We start from the raw sequence: 19,104 nt of genomic DNA on the forward strand, positions 1-19,104 counted from the left end.
TCCCAGTCCTGATAATCAGGCACTGAGGAAAGAGAGAGAAGGGAAAATGAGGGTGCTCTGGTCCAATAGATTCAGAGATAGTGAGGCGGGGTAAATGGTGTCCCCACAATTGTGAATTCCTGAACCACGCTCAGGACAAGAGAAAAAAAATAGGAATATTGAGAAGGGCACAAAATTATCATTGTCCTACCTGAAATGTTCAAAAGTATCAGCTGAAAAAGTATTCATAGTGAGTGAGCCCCGCAAGATGGTCAGTTACAAAACCCATAAAAGTTCACAGAGCAGGATGGCGAGGGCAGGGCAGAGGGAGGCGAGCTCTGTCCCAATGTGCAGTGATGGTAAATAGCTTCAAATTAACTGGGCAAGTTAATCGCTCCATCTTTATGGAGTGAACTATAAAATATGACTGAAGAACATGAAAAACGGCTTCAACAAATGGCAAAACACACTAATTTCCTAATGTTGTAAAGGATGCCCATCATTACCAGAATAACATAAATGTGACATAATTCCAAGAAAAATCAAATCACAATTTTTTAAAAAAACATGACAAAAGAAATATTGAATATTCATGTAGAAGAATAAATGCTTAACGATGGCCAGTTAGCCAATAAAAATTTCAAACAGAATAATAATAGAAAGGCAACTATTCAACAAGTTATTAAAAGTTGTTACAGAATGATAAACATTTATGATTGCAAGAATAATCAACATAACATAGGAATAGAATTGAAAGACAAAAATATATATCCAGCTACAAACAGATGTACAACATAAGACAAAGGTGCCGATTAAAATCAGGAGGCAAAGAGAATATTTTCAAAAAATGTTGTTCAACCACGAAGCTCATCATTTCAAAGAAGGTTAGGTCCGTGCATTTGTATCTCATATTGATATCAATTTTCAGTGGAACTAAGATTTAAATAAAGAGAATGAAAAAAGAATACCAAAAGAAAAATTGGGTGGATTATATACAAATATATATGCACACTCAAACACAAAAAGAATTAAAAAAATACTGAAAGATTAACAATATAATATTTTTAAGAATCTAAAAGACAAAGTTATAGAAAAAAGACAAAAGACAAATTTATTCAAAAGGTTTGCAGCTTTTATGAAAACAATGCTCTCAGTAGACATACTTCTTGCAAATAAATAAGAGAAAGGACACTTGGTGGACAAAAGGAGAAAGAATACCAACAGCAAGTCCACACAGACAAACAAAATGACCAAGAAACATGGAAAATTTCATCTCAATAGTAATAGAAGACATGCAGACTAAATTAGTGAAATGCTATTTGAACTTAGATTATTGATGGTAGTATTCTCAGAGGGTGTGGGAAATGGACCCCTGTTTCCTACCAAAGTGAATGTAAATTGATAAAACCTTGGAGAACAATTTGGTTAAATATATTATAAAAGTTAAAACACGGAAATTCTTTTGATTAAGAATTATTAAACTTAATAAAACTTATGATTGAACTTTTAAAAACTGTCTCCTTAGAAAATGATCATGCTGTGCACAAAGATTTAGTGAACAAGATACTCATTTCATCCTTGCAGCTGGTTGGGGACAAATGGAAACAAGAGTCAGCACAGTGGGATTGGCTCAGTGAAGCCCCGGTCAATGACAGTGTATGACAGCACTAGCCAGAGTCCATTGTGATTGGTTGGTGACTGTGACGCACTTTTGGAATGCAGTTTAGACACTGCCCACACGATGCAATATTCTGTACCACTCAAACACTGATGTAGATGAACATTTATAACTTGAACTATATGTAGTGTTAGGCAGAAAAACTTACAAATTAGAATATACTGTATATGAGAAGATTCCATAACATCCATGTGAGTAATGAGAGAAGAATAGTCTAGAATACACATTGAAGTGCTGGAAATGATATATGTCTAGTATGAATTTACATACACACATTTATTTATTTATCTGAGAGAGAGAGAGAGAGAGAGAGAGAGAGAGAGAGAGAGAGAGAGAGAGAGAGGGAGAGAGAGAGGACATTTGCATATATAGCATATTGCTATATCTGTCATATTTTATTATTAATTACTGCTGTTAGTCTCTTACTGTGCCTAATTTACAAACTTTCTCCTAGGTATACATATATGCATAGAAAAAGCAGTAGATAGCGGGTTCAGTGTTTTCAGGCATCTGTTGGCGTCTTGGGACCTACCCCATGTGGATAAAAGGACTGCTGTAATTTCTTTAGCAGAAGTTCCTTTTTTTTTTTTTTAAAGATAAGAATATCATGCTAAGTAAGCCAATCCCCAAAACCAAAGGCCAAATGTTTTCTCTGATACGTGGATGTTGATCCGTAATGGGGGTGCCGGGAGGAGCAGGGTAGAAATGGAGGAACTTTAGACAGGGCAAACGGAAGGGAGGGGGAGGGAGGGGACATGGGGGTAGGAAAGATGGAGGAACGAGATGGACATCATTACCCTAAGTACATGTATGAAGACACAAATGGTGTGACTCTACTTGGTATACGACCAGAGACATGGAAAATTGTGCTCTATGGGTGTACTATAAATTGAAATGCATTCTGCTGTCATGTATAATACATTAGAAAAAAATAAATGAATAAAAATAATGGTCAATACTGATAGGTGCTCCAGGGTGGAGAAAGGTCCTTGACTGGGGTCAGGCAGTCACCTACTGGTCATATATCAAAACATACAGCCTTTCAGGAGAAAAAGTAAAGTATCAAGAAATAATGCTTATTAGCATGTCCTGTAAAAATGTGACAGGATCATGTTTTTCATTTTCTTTTTTTAGATTCTTCTCCTTAGTCCAGATTCGATGAGATCATGTTATGCTTACAATCAGGAAACAAAAACCCTCACAATACAACTTCCAAGTATTATAAAACCCTCCATGGCTTTAACTGCCCTAGGAGTGGGCCCTGCCAAACGCCTCCATATTCCCTCTCCCTCTCCGGGTTGCAGAATTCCAGCTAAATTCTGTGGCTTCCTCTTTCCCACATCTACTTTCTTTTTTCTTTTTTTTTTTTTTTCCTGCCAGGAGTGCGTTCTCTTCTCTGAGGCTTAATATCCCAGGAATCAATCTATGAAAACCCATTTATTAAATTAGTTTTCCAGAATGAACCACTGGCCAACATTATCAGTTTGGTTATCCATTAAAACAGAAAAAAAAGTTTCGGTAGCCTTTACCAGAAAATGTCATAGCTTTAGGCGATGTTTAGTTTTGGTTGTTATTGATAGGAGTATGCTTTCAGCATTTCTTATAGGAAATTTTGATCTTACATCAACTTCCTGCCCCCACCCCTGGCCTGCATATTTAGAATTTTCAAACTTACATAAACATTATACAGGGCTATGGAGTGAGGCTCAGTGGTAGAACATAGTAGTGCTTACCTAGCATGTGTGAGATCCTGGGATCAGTACCCAGCCATGGGGGAAAAATTATACCACAAATTACCATGTATACCATGTACCCGTTATCTGGATTGTAAAATGGTTACATTGAGGTTTTTTTTTTTTTTTTTTAAAGAAAATGGTCAATGCTTTGTTTACAATCTTTGTTCAACTTTTTGATGATCACTTAACAATCTTGGGCTTTTATAAAGCTGGTTTTGTTGAGTGTTTCCTTTAAAGTTTCTATTTATGGTTAATGCCTATCAGAAATGAAGTACTGATAACATGATTCATTATACTAGTTTATTCCGAGGAAATTAACTTTCTCGCTTTTGAACGATTGAACACATTTTTATGTCAAATGTTTATGCAAACTGCTACTTATTCACGTATTTCAGATGATTCTTGTTAGAGTCAAAATTTTCAGCATTTCTCAGGAAAGAATTGTTTCAGCTAATCCTGATTTCTCTAATATGCTTTTAAACTTAATTGAGATTTCAGGCTTCTTGGGGATGTTTTGCATTAAAATTTGGTTTGTTTAAAACTGAATTACAACTAAATTCTATTTTAAACTTAATAAATTTAAATTTAAGCCTGACAGAAGAAAAATCTAGGATACACACTGAAGTGCTGGAAATGATATCTGTTTAGTAAAAATTTACATACACACATTTATTTATTTATTTCCTGTTCATATTTTCTAACAATCACAAAACCCTCTTATCCAGCATTTAGATGTCTGCTGTTTCAGTCAACTGAGATTCTGTTCAACTAGAGAGAGAGAGAGAGACAGAGAGAGAGAGAGAGAGGGAGAGAGAGAGAACTGATGAAAGATCATAAAAAGTATTTACAATTGAAAGAATAGAAAAAGACATTCATGAGTATCAAAAGGAAGTGAGAAGAAACTAAAGCAAATTTGTTTGACCATTAAATGCTTAATATTTGGAAAATATCAATTCACATGGGAAAAAAATCAGCTTAGACTTATTCCTGCTTTGCCACCGCCCCCCCCCCACCCCTTTGCAGTGCTAAAGGTTGAACCCAGGGCTTTGCGTATGTCACTTTTTAAAAGGTAGCATTACACAAGATTCATTTGCTGGGTGGCATTATCAAGCTAAATTTGGTTAATAAACAGAAAAGCATACCTTACAATAGGAAACTCAAAGATGAATATTCTAATTAAAGTTACTCGGTAAGGCAAATTCAGTGTATTGGTCATTTGGCCAATTGATTTGCTGTGAGTTGGTCATGAAAGGAATTGACTAAGAGCTAAGTACTGGACACATTTCAATTTAATTCTCCTAATAGGTTCTCTATCATCCCTGTTTTACAGATGAGGAAATGAATGCTTTTGCTGGTTGGGTAATGTAAGATATTAAGTGAGGCTGTTTGAGCCCGAGTTGTGTGCTTAAAATTGTGTGCTTAACCTCAGAACTAGTTCTCTAGCACCCACCTAGCTCTCTGCTCCTGGTGGCCTTACAGAGCACAAACTGTTCCAGCAGGCCTCCCTTCTTGCAGGAAGTCTTTCTGACTTCCAAGACCAGACTAGACATTTCTCTTCTGGGTTCCCCAGTGAATTCCATTCACGTCTCCATCACAGCACATGCAGTGCTTTGAGAGTGTCACCATGTGTTTCTTCCTTGCCCAGGGTATTGTGAGTTCCTGGAGATCATAAGCACTGACCTTTTTCATCTTGGTAGCCCTGGTACCTGCCACAGGACCCTGGCACACAGCGGGTGCTCAGGGAGGGCACACTTGACACCAGTGGATTTCAGAACATATCCAGTCTTGTGTACTGATAGTTCCGTGGCTCTCTGAATCATGTTAGCTTAGCTTGGGTGCTGGGGCTGCACTAGTGGGTTTGAGTGGCATATCAGATAGCAATCCAGGCAGTGGTGGAAGGTGTTTTCAGATGGGAGTTGGAGTGCTTGTAGATGCCCTACTATTCAGCATTGCTCCCAGGAAGGCAAAGGAGAATAAGGGAGGCCCAAGAACAGTAGCTTTCTGTTTCTTGCTCTCCCTATCTAACCATTGTGTATTTTTCATAGTACCTTAATCACACTGTCATCCTGACTCCCTCCCAAGATGAGACGGTAACCCCAGGAAAGTGGAGGTCTTGTTTGACTCATTCTTTAATAAATTTCCAGGGCTTAGGGCAATAATTAGCACCAAGTTAGTCTTGATTAATAGTTGTTGGAGTGAATAAGCCTTAGTTAGGTTCCTCATTCCTATCTCTAAAGCTTCTTCTAGCTTTAATGGTATGTGACCCAGGGTCTGTTTTGGGAACTTGACCCAAAGCATCTTATCAACCTGCCAGGCATAATAAGGAAAAAATGAGGATGAGGGGGGAAAGGTACACTCAGACATTGTCAGTGGGACTGCAAATTAGTACAAGCACTTTGGAAAGCAGTATGGATATTCCGTAAATGAGCCACCAGATGACCCAGTTATCCCACTCCTTGATATTTATCCAAAAGATCTAAAGTTAGCACACTATAGGGATGCAGCCGCATCAACATTTATAGCAACACAATTCACAATAACTTAGTTATGGAACCAGCCCAGGTGCTTGTCAACACATGAAGGAATGAAGAAAATATGGTATATCTATGCAAGGGAGTTTCACTCTGCTATAAAGAAGAATGGAACGATGGCATTTACTGGAAAGTGAATGAGTGGGTGGAATTGGAGAACATCACGCTAAGTGAAATAAGCCAGGCTCAGAAAGTCAAGGGCCAAATGATTTTTTTTTTTTTTTTGCTTATATGTGAAAGCTAGAGCAAAATAAGAAAAAAAAATTAAAAGGAGGGTGGATCCCAGGAAAATATATCAGTGGAGTAGAGGGGGAGGGAGGAAGCACAGGAAAAGGAAAGAGCTGTGAAATGAAATTGACCAAATTATGCTATGAACACATACGAATGTACCACGGTGAATTCCACCTTTTTGTATAACTATACAGCACCAATTTAAAAAGAAGCAATAAATAAAGAGAAGGCAGACCAGGAGAGTAGAGGGAGGAGAACAGGTGAGGGAGGAGGGGGAGGAAAGAGGAAGTACTGGGGAATGAAACGGGGAATTGTATTCCATGTATATATGATTATATATCTGCTATATAAAACTATAATGCGCCAGTAAAAACACACAGAAAAACCCAGTTTGACACTGTCCTCTAAAGTTGAATGTAACCCTTAACCTAACTATTTCACTCCTAGATTGCACATGGATAAGACTGGATAGATGTAAGAATGTTCATGAAAGTACAGTTCATAATATCAGGAACCTATGAGTAACCTAGACAACCAGGAAAGGGAGTGCTGGTGAATAAATTCTGATATATTCATACAATGAAATATTATAGAAAGGCCAAACCAAATGCCTGCCACATGCATCACCAGGGTGGATCTTACCAATATAAGTAAACCCTACAATTACACTTTTTTTTTAAAAATAAAGTTAAAACAACATGTATGCATACACATACTTAATACATATAACACAAAGAAGACTTTTATTTTTATTTTTTTGTGGTGCTGGGGATTGAACCCAGGGCCTTGTGCATGCGAGGCAAGCACTCTACCAACTGAGCTACATCCCCAGCCCCCACAAAGGAGACTCGATAAGATCCTATAGAAAAGAATGTCAGGGAATATTAATCACATAACTCAGGATGAGGGTTCACTTTGGCTTGGGAGAAGGAGGGAGATCAAATGAACATGGATATATAGGGTTGATATATGTTTTAATTTCTTGTAAGGTCCTTGTGGTTTTTTTTTTTTTTTGGCAATGGGGGGAGGGGAAGTTTTAGGAGTTTTATCTTCATTGAAAATAACAAAGAAGTTCATGCATGGATCAATGCATGTTTTGTGGACTATTAAGTACCAGGGGGCCAATTATAAAAGCATCTATTTTAAACAGAAGTTAGACTAAGATGAGGGAAATAAGGTTAGTAATTATAAGAAACACAGGAGGTTTGAGTTTGGACCACAGATTGACTAATTCAATTCAAAGGGACAGATGGAAGGTTCAGAGCTTGTTCTAAAAGGCCCCATTATGAAACTTATCTCCACAACAGCTCTCAGGAGTACATTACAAAACACCCACCTGAAGAATGTATTTTCTTTTGTAAATATTCTCTTCCATTTCCGGACGGCACCCAGACCCGGCTCAGTAAAGCCAGCAACAGAGGACATGGATTCCTTGCTTTTCACAACAACTGAACTTTCCTGTCTGCTCCAAAGACTCCTCTCCTGTTCCTACGAGGCATTAAATGTGAAATAAGGTCTTGCTTGGCAGTTTGCCACCAAGTATCCTTTTGCAACTTCTGTAACCCATGCTTATAGCACCGCGGAGCTCTGTAATGCATATTGGAGTGCTGCGAACACAGGCTACTTCCAGGCAATGAGTTAGTTGTCATTGTTTTAAATAAGTAACTGTTACTGCAATTCCACTATTACAAATACAAAAGCTTGCTCTGTTTTTTGGTTTCTTTAGGGCCTGGAGAAAACAACGACCTGTTGACTCTGATCTATGGGATGGGCTCTGCTGTTCTGGCACAGAGTAGGCACTTCAGAATGCTTGTTGAATAAACAGACATGATTTTCCAAATACTAATTTTTGGATTTCAAGAGAAAGACTAGTTGAGAACATATTTTCTCTGGACAGTGTTTTCTATAGCAAAAAGATCGATCTAAAAAGTATGAATGTATTTATGGCATATGTCAAAAGAAGTTGTAATCTGAGACTATCTTTGGGAATTACAGACACTGATAGGCATTGCGCTTGAGGACATCCACATGGCAAGGACATACCTTCAAAGAGTGTACAGAATCTGGAGAGGCAGCATATGTGCATGCACACCACCGCCCCCACACACACACTGATTGAGCAATTAGGAGACTAACAAAGCCCTCCCACATAGATGGCCCTCTTGTTAAAACGACAAATTCTCCAGATGGCTTGGACACAAACCTTGAATTTCTTTGCCAAAAGACAGCAGCAGGGTCTAATGCTGGTCATATTAGAAACCAAAGGGGAAAATGAAAGACATAATTAAGTCCTTTGGGATGAAATTAGCCGTCAAAATGAAAGAAATACAGACCTTTCCCATAAGATTAGCCATCAAAAGCAGATATATAAGCAAGAGCATACCTCCAGAAGGAGAAAGGAAAAGTTCCTTTTCCTGCCCCCTAAGGCCATTTTATCCAAATGGAGAAAAATCCCATATACTTTTCAGGAAGTCATAGGAGGTTCATGCACAGACACATGTTCATATTTTCCCAATTGAGGTTATTTATATTAAAAAAAAAAATCTGAACCCCCGTCCCTCTGCTGGTGACTGCTCATTCTTTGAGTGACTCCACTTGCCAAACTACTTCATTTTTTGTTATTGTTTTGCTTTCCATCTAAGTCCTGTGTTCGTTTTCCCCTAAATTCATATGCTTGCTGGTAAGCTGGTCTCCAAGCGTGAAGTCATTTCTCCTGTGCGTGTTTTGCAGGCACCGCTGACAGTCAGCTCTTGAGTGCAGTCATGCTGTGGACTTGACCCGACTTGCCTCCCCTGGAACACGAAGGCACAAACAGCCCTCTCCACCCCGTGGCTGCCTGAGGTGGGGTGGGGCAGAGTCCACAGAAGGTGCTTCTTTTTCTTGGCTACCTAACATCTCCCCACCACCACCACTCCAAATTGGTTGCCAACCTGGGCTTCACCCCTTCTTGCTGCTACCATTCCATTTGGAGAGTGGGGTCTTAAGTGAAAAAATAAGTAACACATGCTCTGGGAGACTGGGATCAGTGTTCCATGATAAAACATCGGGATCCCTGCAGGCCAGTGTCTTTTATGGGTTTGCACCCACACACAAGCAGACATGGCTATGGATGGAAAGAGAAGAGCTACCTGGAGCTTCAAGACACAGCACACTGAAGACGGGTTGTGGCTAGGTGTTTTTACCTCCGCCAGTTTGCGAGTTGTTTTGGGGTTGTAGATGGACACAATATCTTTGTTTTATTTGTTTATTTTTATATGTGGTTCTGAGGATCCAACCTAGTGTCTCATGCCTGCATGGCAAGCGCTCCACCACTGAGCTACCACCCCAGCCCCGCTATTTCTTCTTAAAAAAAAAAAAAAAAACCCAAACCATTTAAGTATCATTTACATAGAGTAAACTGTACATATTTAAAGTGTCCTTTGTTGATTCTTGACATATGCTGAGAAATCATCATTGCTAAGATCACAGACATTTCTGTCCACTCCAAAATGAGTTTCTTTGTAGATATGGCCAATTTTTATCTTTAACTTGGAAGGCTTCTTGGTTTTGAGGGGATTTGACTCACTTAGAAGCCCAGGGTTCAATGTGGGGTCTCTGATAGGATTTAAGAATCCCACAGCGCTACACCCCCAGTGCACCTCTTCCTGGGGAGGTGGGGCTGCAGGGGGGGGGGGAATGCTCTGATCCACAAGGCTCAGGACTTCTGTTCTGACTCACGCTTGTCCTGGGGCACATACTCGGTTCCGATAAGAGGCAGTGAATCTGTCCTCCGTTTTGTTTATAATGAATGAGTCACGCTGGAAGTCAGGCATCTCCTTTTTCTTCTCTCCCATGTTACGGGGTTAGGCAAGAAATCAGAGGCAGAGGCACCCCAGTCAAAGCGCAGTCATCCTGACGGTGTCCGGTGACTCCGGCCTCAGCAGTTCAGGACTCGTGACTCAATGGGGACCCCTACTGGTGAGACCAAGAGGGCCCGCGCGGAGGAGCTGAGATCTGCCTTTCCCACACCTCAAGGGCAGACCGGGGCGAGGACTCGCAGATGTACCAGAGGAACGGGAAGCTGCAGCTGAAGTCCTTGCATCCTGCATCCTGTCCGCCCCACCTGCACGGAGGGGTGAGCTCCAAGTGTGAGTCACAACCTTCAACCTAGGCCCACACTGGAGCAATTAACTACATAATTGCTCCAGGACGAACCTTCCCCCAGCTGCAGGCCGCCCCCAGGGTGCAGCTCTCCAGGCTGCAAGCCAGCAGCCTTCAACTCTGTCAATTGTAGAGCCCCAGGTTTAAAAAGCCAAGTTGCATTATTATTATTTTTTTTAGCCAATGCCTTCTTGGACCGCTTCAGATTCCTATACCCAAGTCCTCATGGGAGCGGGGGTGAGGTCGGGGGTGGGGGTGCTGTCTCAACTAGAATTAATGTCATGATCAAGTCAACATTAAGTAGATTTATCGGCTGTTTCAATGCATTGAAGCAAAGCGCTTTGTTTTGAGAACAAATCACCATAGCAACTCGGCCGCCCCAGTTACAGTAAGCTCAGCACAACCAAAATAAAAATCCTTACCAAGTCTTGGGATTGGCTGGGGAGAGCCACTGAACCTCTGCTGGCCGCTTCAGGTGCCCTTAGCCAGCACGCGGTTTGACTTTGTAACTTGCTGAAAGGGATGCTTTCAGTAATAATAAAGCTGGAAACTTGGCTTACAGACAGTTGGGATTCTAGGCCTTTCCCCAGCCAGTGTACATACGGGCAGCCCTCTCGGCCAAACAGCACCACTGCTTTGTTAAAATAGAAGGCTTCAGAAAAGCGCTGGCTGTTGTTCACTGTGACTTGTGGTTCTGTGCCAAGTTGGAGGTACGCCTGGTAACATAAATGCTCCTCTTTAAGAAGAGGCAAATCAATACAAAAACAGGTTTTCTGTAGGTGGGAAAGGAAGAAAAGCAAGGCCACTTTTATTATTATTTTTTTCTCTACCTCCAGCTCTGAGCGTTAGCCAGAGCTGTTTAATTGTCTGTTCTTCTCTGGGGCGTTTTTCCTTCTCCCAGTCTGCTCTGCTCCCGCATCCCCATCACCCATGAACAGAGTCACCTTTGACCTGGGCCTCGCCCCGGTCAGTCTCTTTCCCCATCTTCACCTTCCCTGTGGCTTCTCAGCCTCTCAGGCTGCAGTGTGTCCCAGGCCCCTGCCCCATGACCCAGGATGACCAGTGCCCTCTGCGGTACATCTTGAGGCCACCAGCACTAGGACTGCGGTCAGTGCCTTGGAATTCTCTCCTGCCTTTCAGGCTGGTTACTGTGATTCAGTTCCCTCTCCCTTTCCTCCCCCGAGTTCTGTGTCTCTATCCTCCACCTAAAGGTGGGCATGGTCTAAAGCTGTCTGCTGGTCCTTCTGTGTTTCTTCACCTTTAGCCATTTATGCGAAGCCTTCACCTCTCTCTTCTGTGCAGATTCTCCTCCACCTTAAATGGACCTGACCTATCTCACAGTAACTATCAGACTGAGATTATCCTTCCTCTAAAACAAGCCCTTCTCTAGAATTGCTTTTTTTTTTTTTTTTTTCCTGTTAAACACTCCCATTATTTCCTGAGTCCAGGCTTCAAAACTGGCTTTGGACTCCTCCTAGGCATCTATTTCCTTTGCCCCATTGACTGGCCTACTTGGATACCTCTTGGATACTGGCCAACTTTGGCTGCTTCCATTTCCAAAGCCATCTTCCTCTTTCTGGCCCTCATTACCTATTGCTTGGGTTGGGTACAGTGGCTTCTGCAGTGATCTCCCCACCATTCCACCCTGCCAGCCAGCAAGGAGTGGGAGAAAGAAGGTGAGCTTTGTGATTTGAACTTGCAGTTATTTCTGCTGTCGTTTTAATTTCTCAATCTCTCCAGAGTCTCAGTCTCCTGGCTGTAAGGTTATGATAATAACTATCAAGTCCCCGGCACACTGTAAGTGCTCAATTAATAGTAGTTCCTTTCCATTTCAAACTCAAATGGACTTCTTGGTCACATCTTTTCCTTCTGCTTTTCTACTGAATTGAGGACAAGCCTCTTATCCTATCCCTCGGGAGCCTGGTACAAGGTGGGCCCACTATGTTGCTCCTGCCTCACTGTTCACAAGTCTTCAAACACCATTGTTCCATTTCCACGAATCTTTGCTGAGCTGGTGGACTCTACCGAAGGGCCCCACCACATCTGTCTGTTGAAGTCCTAGCTGTTCTTTCAGACCCGTCTGGACTTCCACCACTGTTCCAAGGCCCCTCCTAGTCCTTCTGTGGATTTGCCCTCCTCCTCTGACCTCCAGAGCACTTACATCTCTCCTGTGTCAATTTCATTCTGCTTGCTCATGTTCTAGCTTTGACGTCTCTTTATGACAAGGCTGGGCATCCCTGATGGCAGAGACTGTTAACAGCATCAAACCCAGACAGTTCTGCACCTTATGCAATGAATGGCTGACGCTGGACAGACCTGCCCAGTCACGCTTCTTTACTCAATTGTCTTCTCTCCTAAGCTGTCGGGTGACACCCTTGCCAGAAATTAAGTTGCACGGGGATGCAACTCTCTCACTCAGGCAAAGGCAGTCTCTAATTGACACCACATTCCAGAGCTGAAAATCATAGGAGAGGGTTCCTTTCAAATGTGCTATGCCACTATTTCACTAGACCTGGTTTATTGACTATTTTCACTAATCCCAGGAAACCCCTTTGAAATCACGAGTTTTGTTTACCTTTCAGTCCTCAGAGAGTCATGTTCTTCTCAGTGTAGAGATATCGTGGTCACACAGGGAGATCCCTGAGAATATTTAAAATTCTTCTTTTATCATCCACGAATCTGTAACACCCATAGGGTTATCCATGACTCCACAAGGGAGGAACTCAGATCAAACACTGGGCTTTTGCAAATAGAATGCGAGTCCATTGAGCAACGGGCCAGCCTCTTAAAATTGTCTGAATTCTTAAAACTAATATCAACTTGCAGTTTTTAATATATTAATATCATAGTACCCAATTATACTTCTCTTTAAGAAATTATATATATAAAATTATATATATATATATGTATGTATATCTTACACAGCATATATGTATGTGTGTGTGTTATTCTCTTCTACTTGACCAGTTTAACTTAAGGATGCATGAGGTTGGAAGTGGGTCTTATCATTATATGGGAATTATATGAGCTCATGTTGGCAATACTCTTGCAAAGTATAATTTTCAAAAAGTTAAAAGTCTCATTAAAAAGAAAAAAACCAGAAGTCAAAGATTCTACTTGACTGAATTAATTAGGAAATCAGGAAGATGTTAAGACTGGTTTAGGAGAAAGTCAAGGACCTGGAGGTTTAGGGGACATGCAGAAATAAATTTGCCAAGAAATGCAAAACAATTTGCTTTTTCTAGAGCATATTTGTAATTAGATATAGGAAAGTGGACACAAACCAGTCTCACAAACTGCTCCTTCCCCAAATCTGTCCACAGTGTTTCATTCTGTGCTCTAGATTCAGACTACTTGATTTCTGATCAGTTCCACCATTTACTATGGGTGATTGTGGGCAAATTACTTAACCTCTCTGTGTTTCAGCTTTGATCCTGTAAAACAGGATTGAGCATCTTTATGGTTTTGTTGAGGATTAAATGAGAATGCATAAAGCCTCAACAAATGCAAGTCACATTACTACTAAGAAAAGGTTCATTAGGCTGCCGAAATTTTTATTCAGATATTAAAGCATTTTGAGTAATAAAGTATCCCATGTCTCATTAAAAAGGGATATGGAGCTACATTTTAAAGCCAAATCAAGAATAATTAAATCATTGAGTCAATTTGTAAACTAATAATTAAACTTGCTTAAAAAATTACAGTGAATTCCAATTTTGATGTCAAAGGGACAAGTATCCATGTGGTGGGCATAACCAGGAAAATTAACCTTCCTTAAGATGTCCCAGGAACTGTGTTTACTGTGCAATCATTGTGTACCAGAGAACTGAGTATTTTCAAAAGGAGGATACTTCCTCCTTCCCTTGGTTAAGTAGATTGTTGCAGAGTGAAAATAACCCACAGAAAAGTATATTTATGGCAAAAAAAAAAGTGGGGAGTATGTTGATGTTGTAAAAAGTGGATCACTAGCAAGTCAGACAGCACAGGCAGTGAGTGGTTCACCAATGTTCAGCTTTAATCATTTATTCTGCGTAATGAAAAAGAAAAGATACTCTGAATTTTAAATACTTACTAACACGTTGTTGGCAATATATGCCCTTTCACTATACATTTTATTTTTGCTTTGTCTGTAACATACTGAGGAGGATGTTGAATAAATATACATTTTATCACACACACGCACGCACGCGCACACACACACACATTGGTGACAGATAGATGTATTTCAGTTTCATCTTCCTCCCATCCAAATCTTGACTTACACAACCATAAATTAAAAAAAACACTAGCACAGTGGTAAAGGCTGCTAAAAAGATGGGTCATGAAGTGTTCAAGTTCAGGGTCGGAAAGGAAATAGCTATGAGGCAAAATAATAAAGCACAGTGACAACTCATTTCGGAGTCTGGTGACATGTGAATATACTCTAGGCTGAGAAAAGAATCTTCCTAATGTGTTGGTTTTTCAGGGGCCATTTCTAGGTTAAACTGAAGACAAAGGAGAATTTCCCTAAAGTTCTCTGAGCCAAAAAAAAAGAAGATCAAATTATGCTTCAAAACCAAGAACAAAGGTCAATAATGCCTGACTCCCTCCTCTGGCTACTTTCCCCAGATTTGCTTCAGGGAAGGTTTTCCTGCTGAAGGCCCAGGCTTAGTCTTGTACTAAGTCACCTCACCACCACCAAACCTGAATTTATTCCTTTGTGTCCTGATGGGTTGATGAACGAGAGACAATTATCTTCAGGTCCTGCTGAGCTGGGGAATTGCATTCTTAGTAGACACCCAGTCTACTAAGCCTCAGACTAAAGAAACAGTGACTTACAGTATTTACGGCCACTATGAAAAATGATTTCTTCCTATGTAATTTTAAGGAATATCAAGAGAGGTACTATGATTTAAATAAACAAAACTCAAAATGATTTCTCACAATATTTCATGTGTTTTCAAGTTTTTAGGCAAAAAACTTGTAAAATCAGAACAGCAATGATGATCTATCTGGCTTTTAAAAAAGGTCTTGAAAAAGCTACATATGAGTTCACCAGTAAATTGGATATTTGCTAGTTGGAAGGAAAAAGGCAAAGTTAGTAAAATGTTGCTAGAAAATAAAGTAATACTTTAATTTTGCAACGGCATGCATCTGTAGTTCCTTTATCAAAGATTCTTTGATTGTAAAAATTCATAAAAAAATTTGAGAAAAGTAAATACTTGATGAATATATTGAAAGTTTTCCACAACTGGAAATACATTAAAATACACTCATTTAGTTGGGAGAGGAAGTAACAGGGAGAGTCCTTCACCTATAATGACCAATTAAAGTTCATTAGAAATTACTGGTCGAAATTCAAACATACAAGAGACGGTGTACCTGTCCTCATGTCCCCGTAGGTACAAGAGCAGGCAGCAGATTTTGAGAGTTAAGGGACACTGGAAAAAAATACAGTTGAGACTGTTATCCACATTGTATCGGATGACATGGGTTGCTTAATATGGTAGCTCTCAGAAGGACTTAAGTTTTGAACGCTTGGAATGAAACCCCCATCATGGAACACACTATGTGAAGATTTTTGTTTTATGTAATGATACAACAATAAAAGGCAGGTGGAATTATACAAGAAGAAAAAAATAGAAATTACATACCCGAGGCTGAAGTGCTAGGCTAGGGTGAAGAAATGTGACAATGACCATTGTCATTTGAAGTGGTATGTCTATTTTAGTGGTCAATACACTATGATTAAACTCTTACATAAAATAATAAATACAGAAGTGAATGCCAACAATTAATGTTGTCATCATTCAGTGGGTTTGTTTCTTACCCTGGAGGGTATAGTTTTATCCCTGGGACAAAACTAGTAGCTCAAATCTTTATTCCACCTGTTTCCTTCACTGTTCTCTACATCACCTCACGGAGTTCATGGTCATCAAACTGGCTCTTGATACCCCTCAATTCTTTCCTGATGTGCCCTGTAGGGAGTTCCAAACCCACAGTCTGTATCCAAGGGTTCTGTATCGTAGATTTAACTGAGAATCGAAAAGATTTTGGAAACAAAATAAAACTGCATTTGTGCTGAATGTATATAGACACCCCCCCTTTGTCATTATTCTCTAAACAGAACAGTCTAACAGCTACTTACCCAGCATTTACACTGTATTAAATACTTAGATAATCTAGAGATGGTTTAAAATACACAGCAGGATGTGCACAGGTGGTGTGCAAAGACTACACTGTTTTATAGGAGGGACCTGAGCATCCATAGATTTGGTGCCACAGGAGGGTTCTGGAACCAGTCTCCACGGACAGTGAGGGACCAACATACTTTTAAGTACTAACAAATCAAGATGCCAATGAGAGGTTCAAAAGTAAGTGCTTTTGTTAAAAGAGAAGACACATTTCTGTTACCAGGGTCACTGTCCTAGTTTGTCATGACCAACCAAGAAAGAGCTGACACTGATCAAAGGTTATACTGGATGACAGGGACAGCAGAACTGATGCCTACAGCAGCTCTTGAGGTAGAAAATTGACTGCTCGTTACTAAACAGTGAATAATAATGGCTAAGTTAATAATGTTTAAATATCAAAGTTTAAAAAATGCAGAGATGCTATGGAGACCTTGCATGCACACCTCAGTAAAAAGCAGACCTAAGTCAATCAGGAGGAGATTTAGAAGGAATTAGTCTCTTTATACATTTCATTTGAGCTTTTATATATTCTATGCTTTGATCTTCCATTTATCTATAATCCTTTTATCTCAACAGGAAAGAAAGAAAACTCAATCTTAAAAGCTTTGAGGATTGCTCATGTTGGAGAGCTCACCCAGGAAAAGGAGGAGGTGCCTGGTACAGGAACAGGAGGCATGGGGACCCAGAGGACCATGTGTTTCCAGAGGATGTGGTATGAGTTTCTTAGTTAGGGAAGACAGGTGGGAAAACTGGGAGTCTTTACAAGACTGTGAGTATTCATTTGGGCTTAGAGATCTTTGGGATTTAGGAGACTGACCATGTGCAAGAACTGAGAATTCTAAGGGCTCCTGCACCTGTACCACTCGATTCTGTGAACAGGTAATTCATCTCATGTCTTAAAAGTACTGGTTTCCGATAACCAAGTTCTAGTAGGTGCTGCATATATTTGGGTGGTTAGGAGACTCGTCAGCCAGTTTTAGAAGTGGCTCTCTTAAATTAGCAGTAGGAAGTCCCCAAGGAGTATGAAATTGAAGGAAATGTGGTGGAAAGAACTGGTGAGGAGTGGCAGAGAGGCTCCTTCTCAGGGTTCCAGAGGGCCCTAGGTAGAGAGCCGGGTAAGAACATGATTGATTGTGTGTCTTATCAGTTTGTGTAGGAGACACAGATTCCTGCTTGCTTCGGAGCAGCCTTCTATGGACACTGGCAGAACCTCTGTCTGGCCCCGACACTCCTCATTTAGAGATGGAATAGACTGGGCCTGACCTGGACAGTGCCGCGGGGAGGGGGAGAGAGAGAGGCCAGGGACACTGAGAGAGACACCTCAGCCCAACGTGCACAGGAAGCTTGGCTTCTGGTCCACCGACCTTGGGGACGGAACGCACAGTCATTGAAAGCACTGGAAAGGAAGGAATCACTGAGCGGGTGATCAGTCATGACCCCGGGCGGCTGGCAGGTCGGGGGGGCGACCAGACTGCTCACTTTTTCACCTTCCCTTTAGACACCACTTCGGCATAGGGGGTGTGAAGGAACTCGTACAGCTGCTTGGCGTTGGCAGCGTGCCCCAGGAGGCCCGTGAGCTTGTCCAGGGACAGGGTGGCCAGTTCCGCGATGTTCTGAACGTGGTGCATCAAGGAGTGGCAGTTTTTGGCGTTCACTCCGGGCATTTTTAACAAGAAGTCCTGGGGGCCGGGGCTGTACTTGTCCGACTCGGGGAGGGTTTCGGCGTCGGCCGTGACCGCCAGGGCCGTGGCCGCGTCGGGCTGCGGCTTGTTTTGTTTCAGTTCCTCGAACAGCTCGGCGGTGGCGTGGGGGGACGGGCACCAGAGGAGCCGCAGCCTGGGGAAGTGGAGCGTGAGAAGGGCGAGCTTGGAGCTGACGTCGTTGCCGGAGATCTCCTGGAACAAGGCTCCGCGGGGCGTGAGGGAGAAGGGCTTGCTCGGGTCGAACTCGATGAGCAGCAGCGGGCGCCTGTAGTAGCGGGACATGGACACGCACTGGCTGTAGAGGCGGCCGTTGTTGAGGGAGCCGATCAGGTCGCTGATGCTCTTGCGCTCCACGCACATCTCCGGGGTCAGGATGTAGTCGCCCACCTCCAGGGTCACGGGCTCAATGTCGATGCCCCGGCGGTGGATCAGGGATGGCAGCTCGCTGCGAAACTCGCGCATGTCCACTACGATGCTCTGCTGCACGCCGTTCTGCTCCTGGCCACCTACGAAAAGAAAAAAGAAAAAAAAGGAGCCTTTTCAGTCGTGTCACTGGGGAGACACTCTTGGAGGAGCTCTGATAGAGTTTAATATCTGTGTTTCTGTTGTCATCCTCTGATGGATGGTTACATAATGCCACGTGGCATGATTCCACATTTTTCTCTCTTTTCTACGACGTTTATTTATAGAGAAAGCAGAGGTGAATTCCCTTAAAACTAAACAGAACCGGGAGGCCTCCATGGGTCTTAACTTGCCATGACTCACGGGTACAGACATGTCTGTTCTGGTTTGCGCCAGTTTGTTCCCTCCAAGGGCCCTCGCCACATGGCACTGGGCGTGTACTCCCAAGTCCTAGGGCAGAGCCTGCTACACACTAGACACTTAGCATGCTCACTGAGTCAACTGCCTTAGAGCTGCTGTCATGATTTCAGT

General features: G+C 41.7%; 1 protein-coding gene and 1 non-coding gene across 2 annotated transcripts in view; both read right to left on the bottom strand.

The window, feature by feature from the left end:
* Positions 1-6,912: 6,912 nt before the first annotated feature.
* Trnaa-cgc (transfer RNA alanine (anticodon CGC)) lies at positions 6,913-6,986 on the bottom strand. The gene has a single exon. It is a non-coding gene; the product is annotated as a tRNA-Ala (tRNA).
* A 7,303-nt stretch (positions 6,987-14,289) lies between these two features.
* The window catches only part of Ercc4 (ERCC excision repair 4, endonuclease catalytic subunit), a 28,310-nt gene continuing 23,495 nt past the window's right edge, over positions 14,290-19,104 (bottom strand). Inside the window, exon 11 of the mRNA XM_005323682.5 lies at positions 14,290-18,677. Coding sequence (XP_005323739.1) covers positions 17,944-18,677 — 734 coding nt within the window. The 3' untranslated portion in view covers positions 14,290-17,943. The remainder of the gene's footprint in view (positions 18,678-19,104) is intronic.

The sequence above is a fragment of the Ictidomys tridecemlineatus genome, chromosome 10, assembly GCF_052094955.1.
Source record: "Ictidomys tridecemlineatus isolate mIctTri1 chromosome 10, mIctTri1.hap1, whole genome shotgun sequence".
NCBI lineage: Eukaryota > Metazoa > Chordata > Mammalia > Rodentia > Sciuridae > Ictidomys > Ictidomys tridecemlineatus.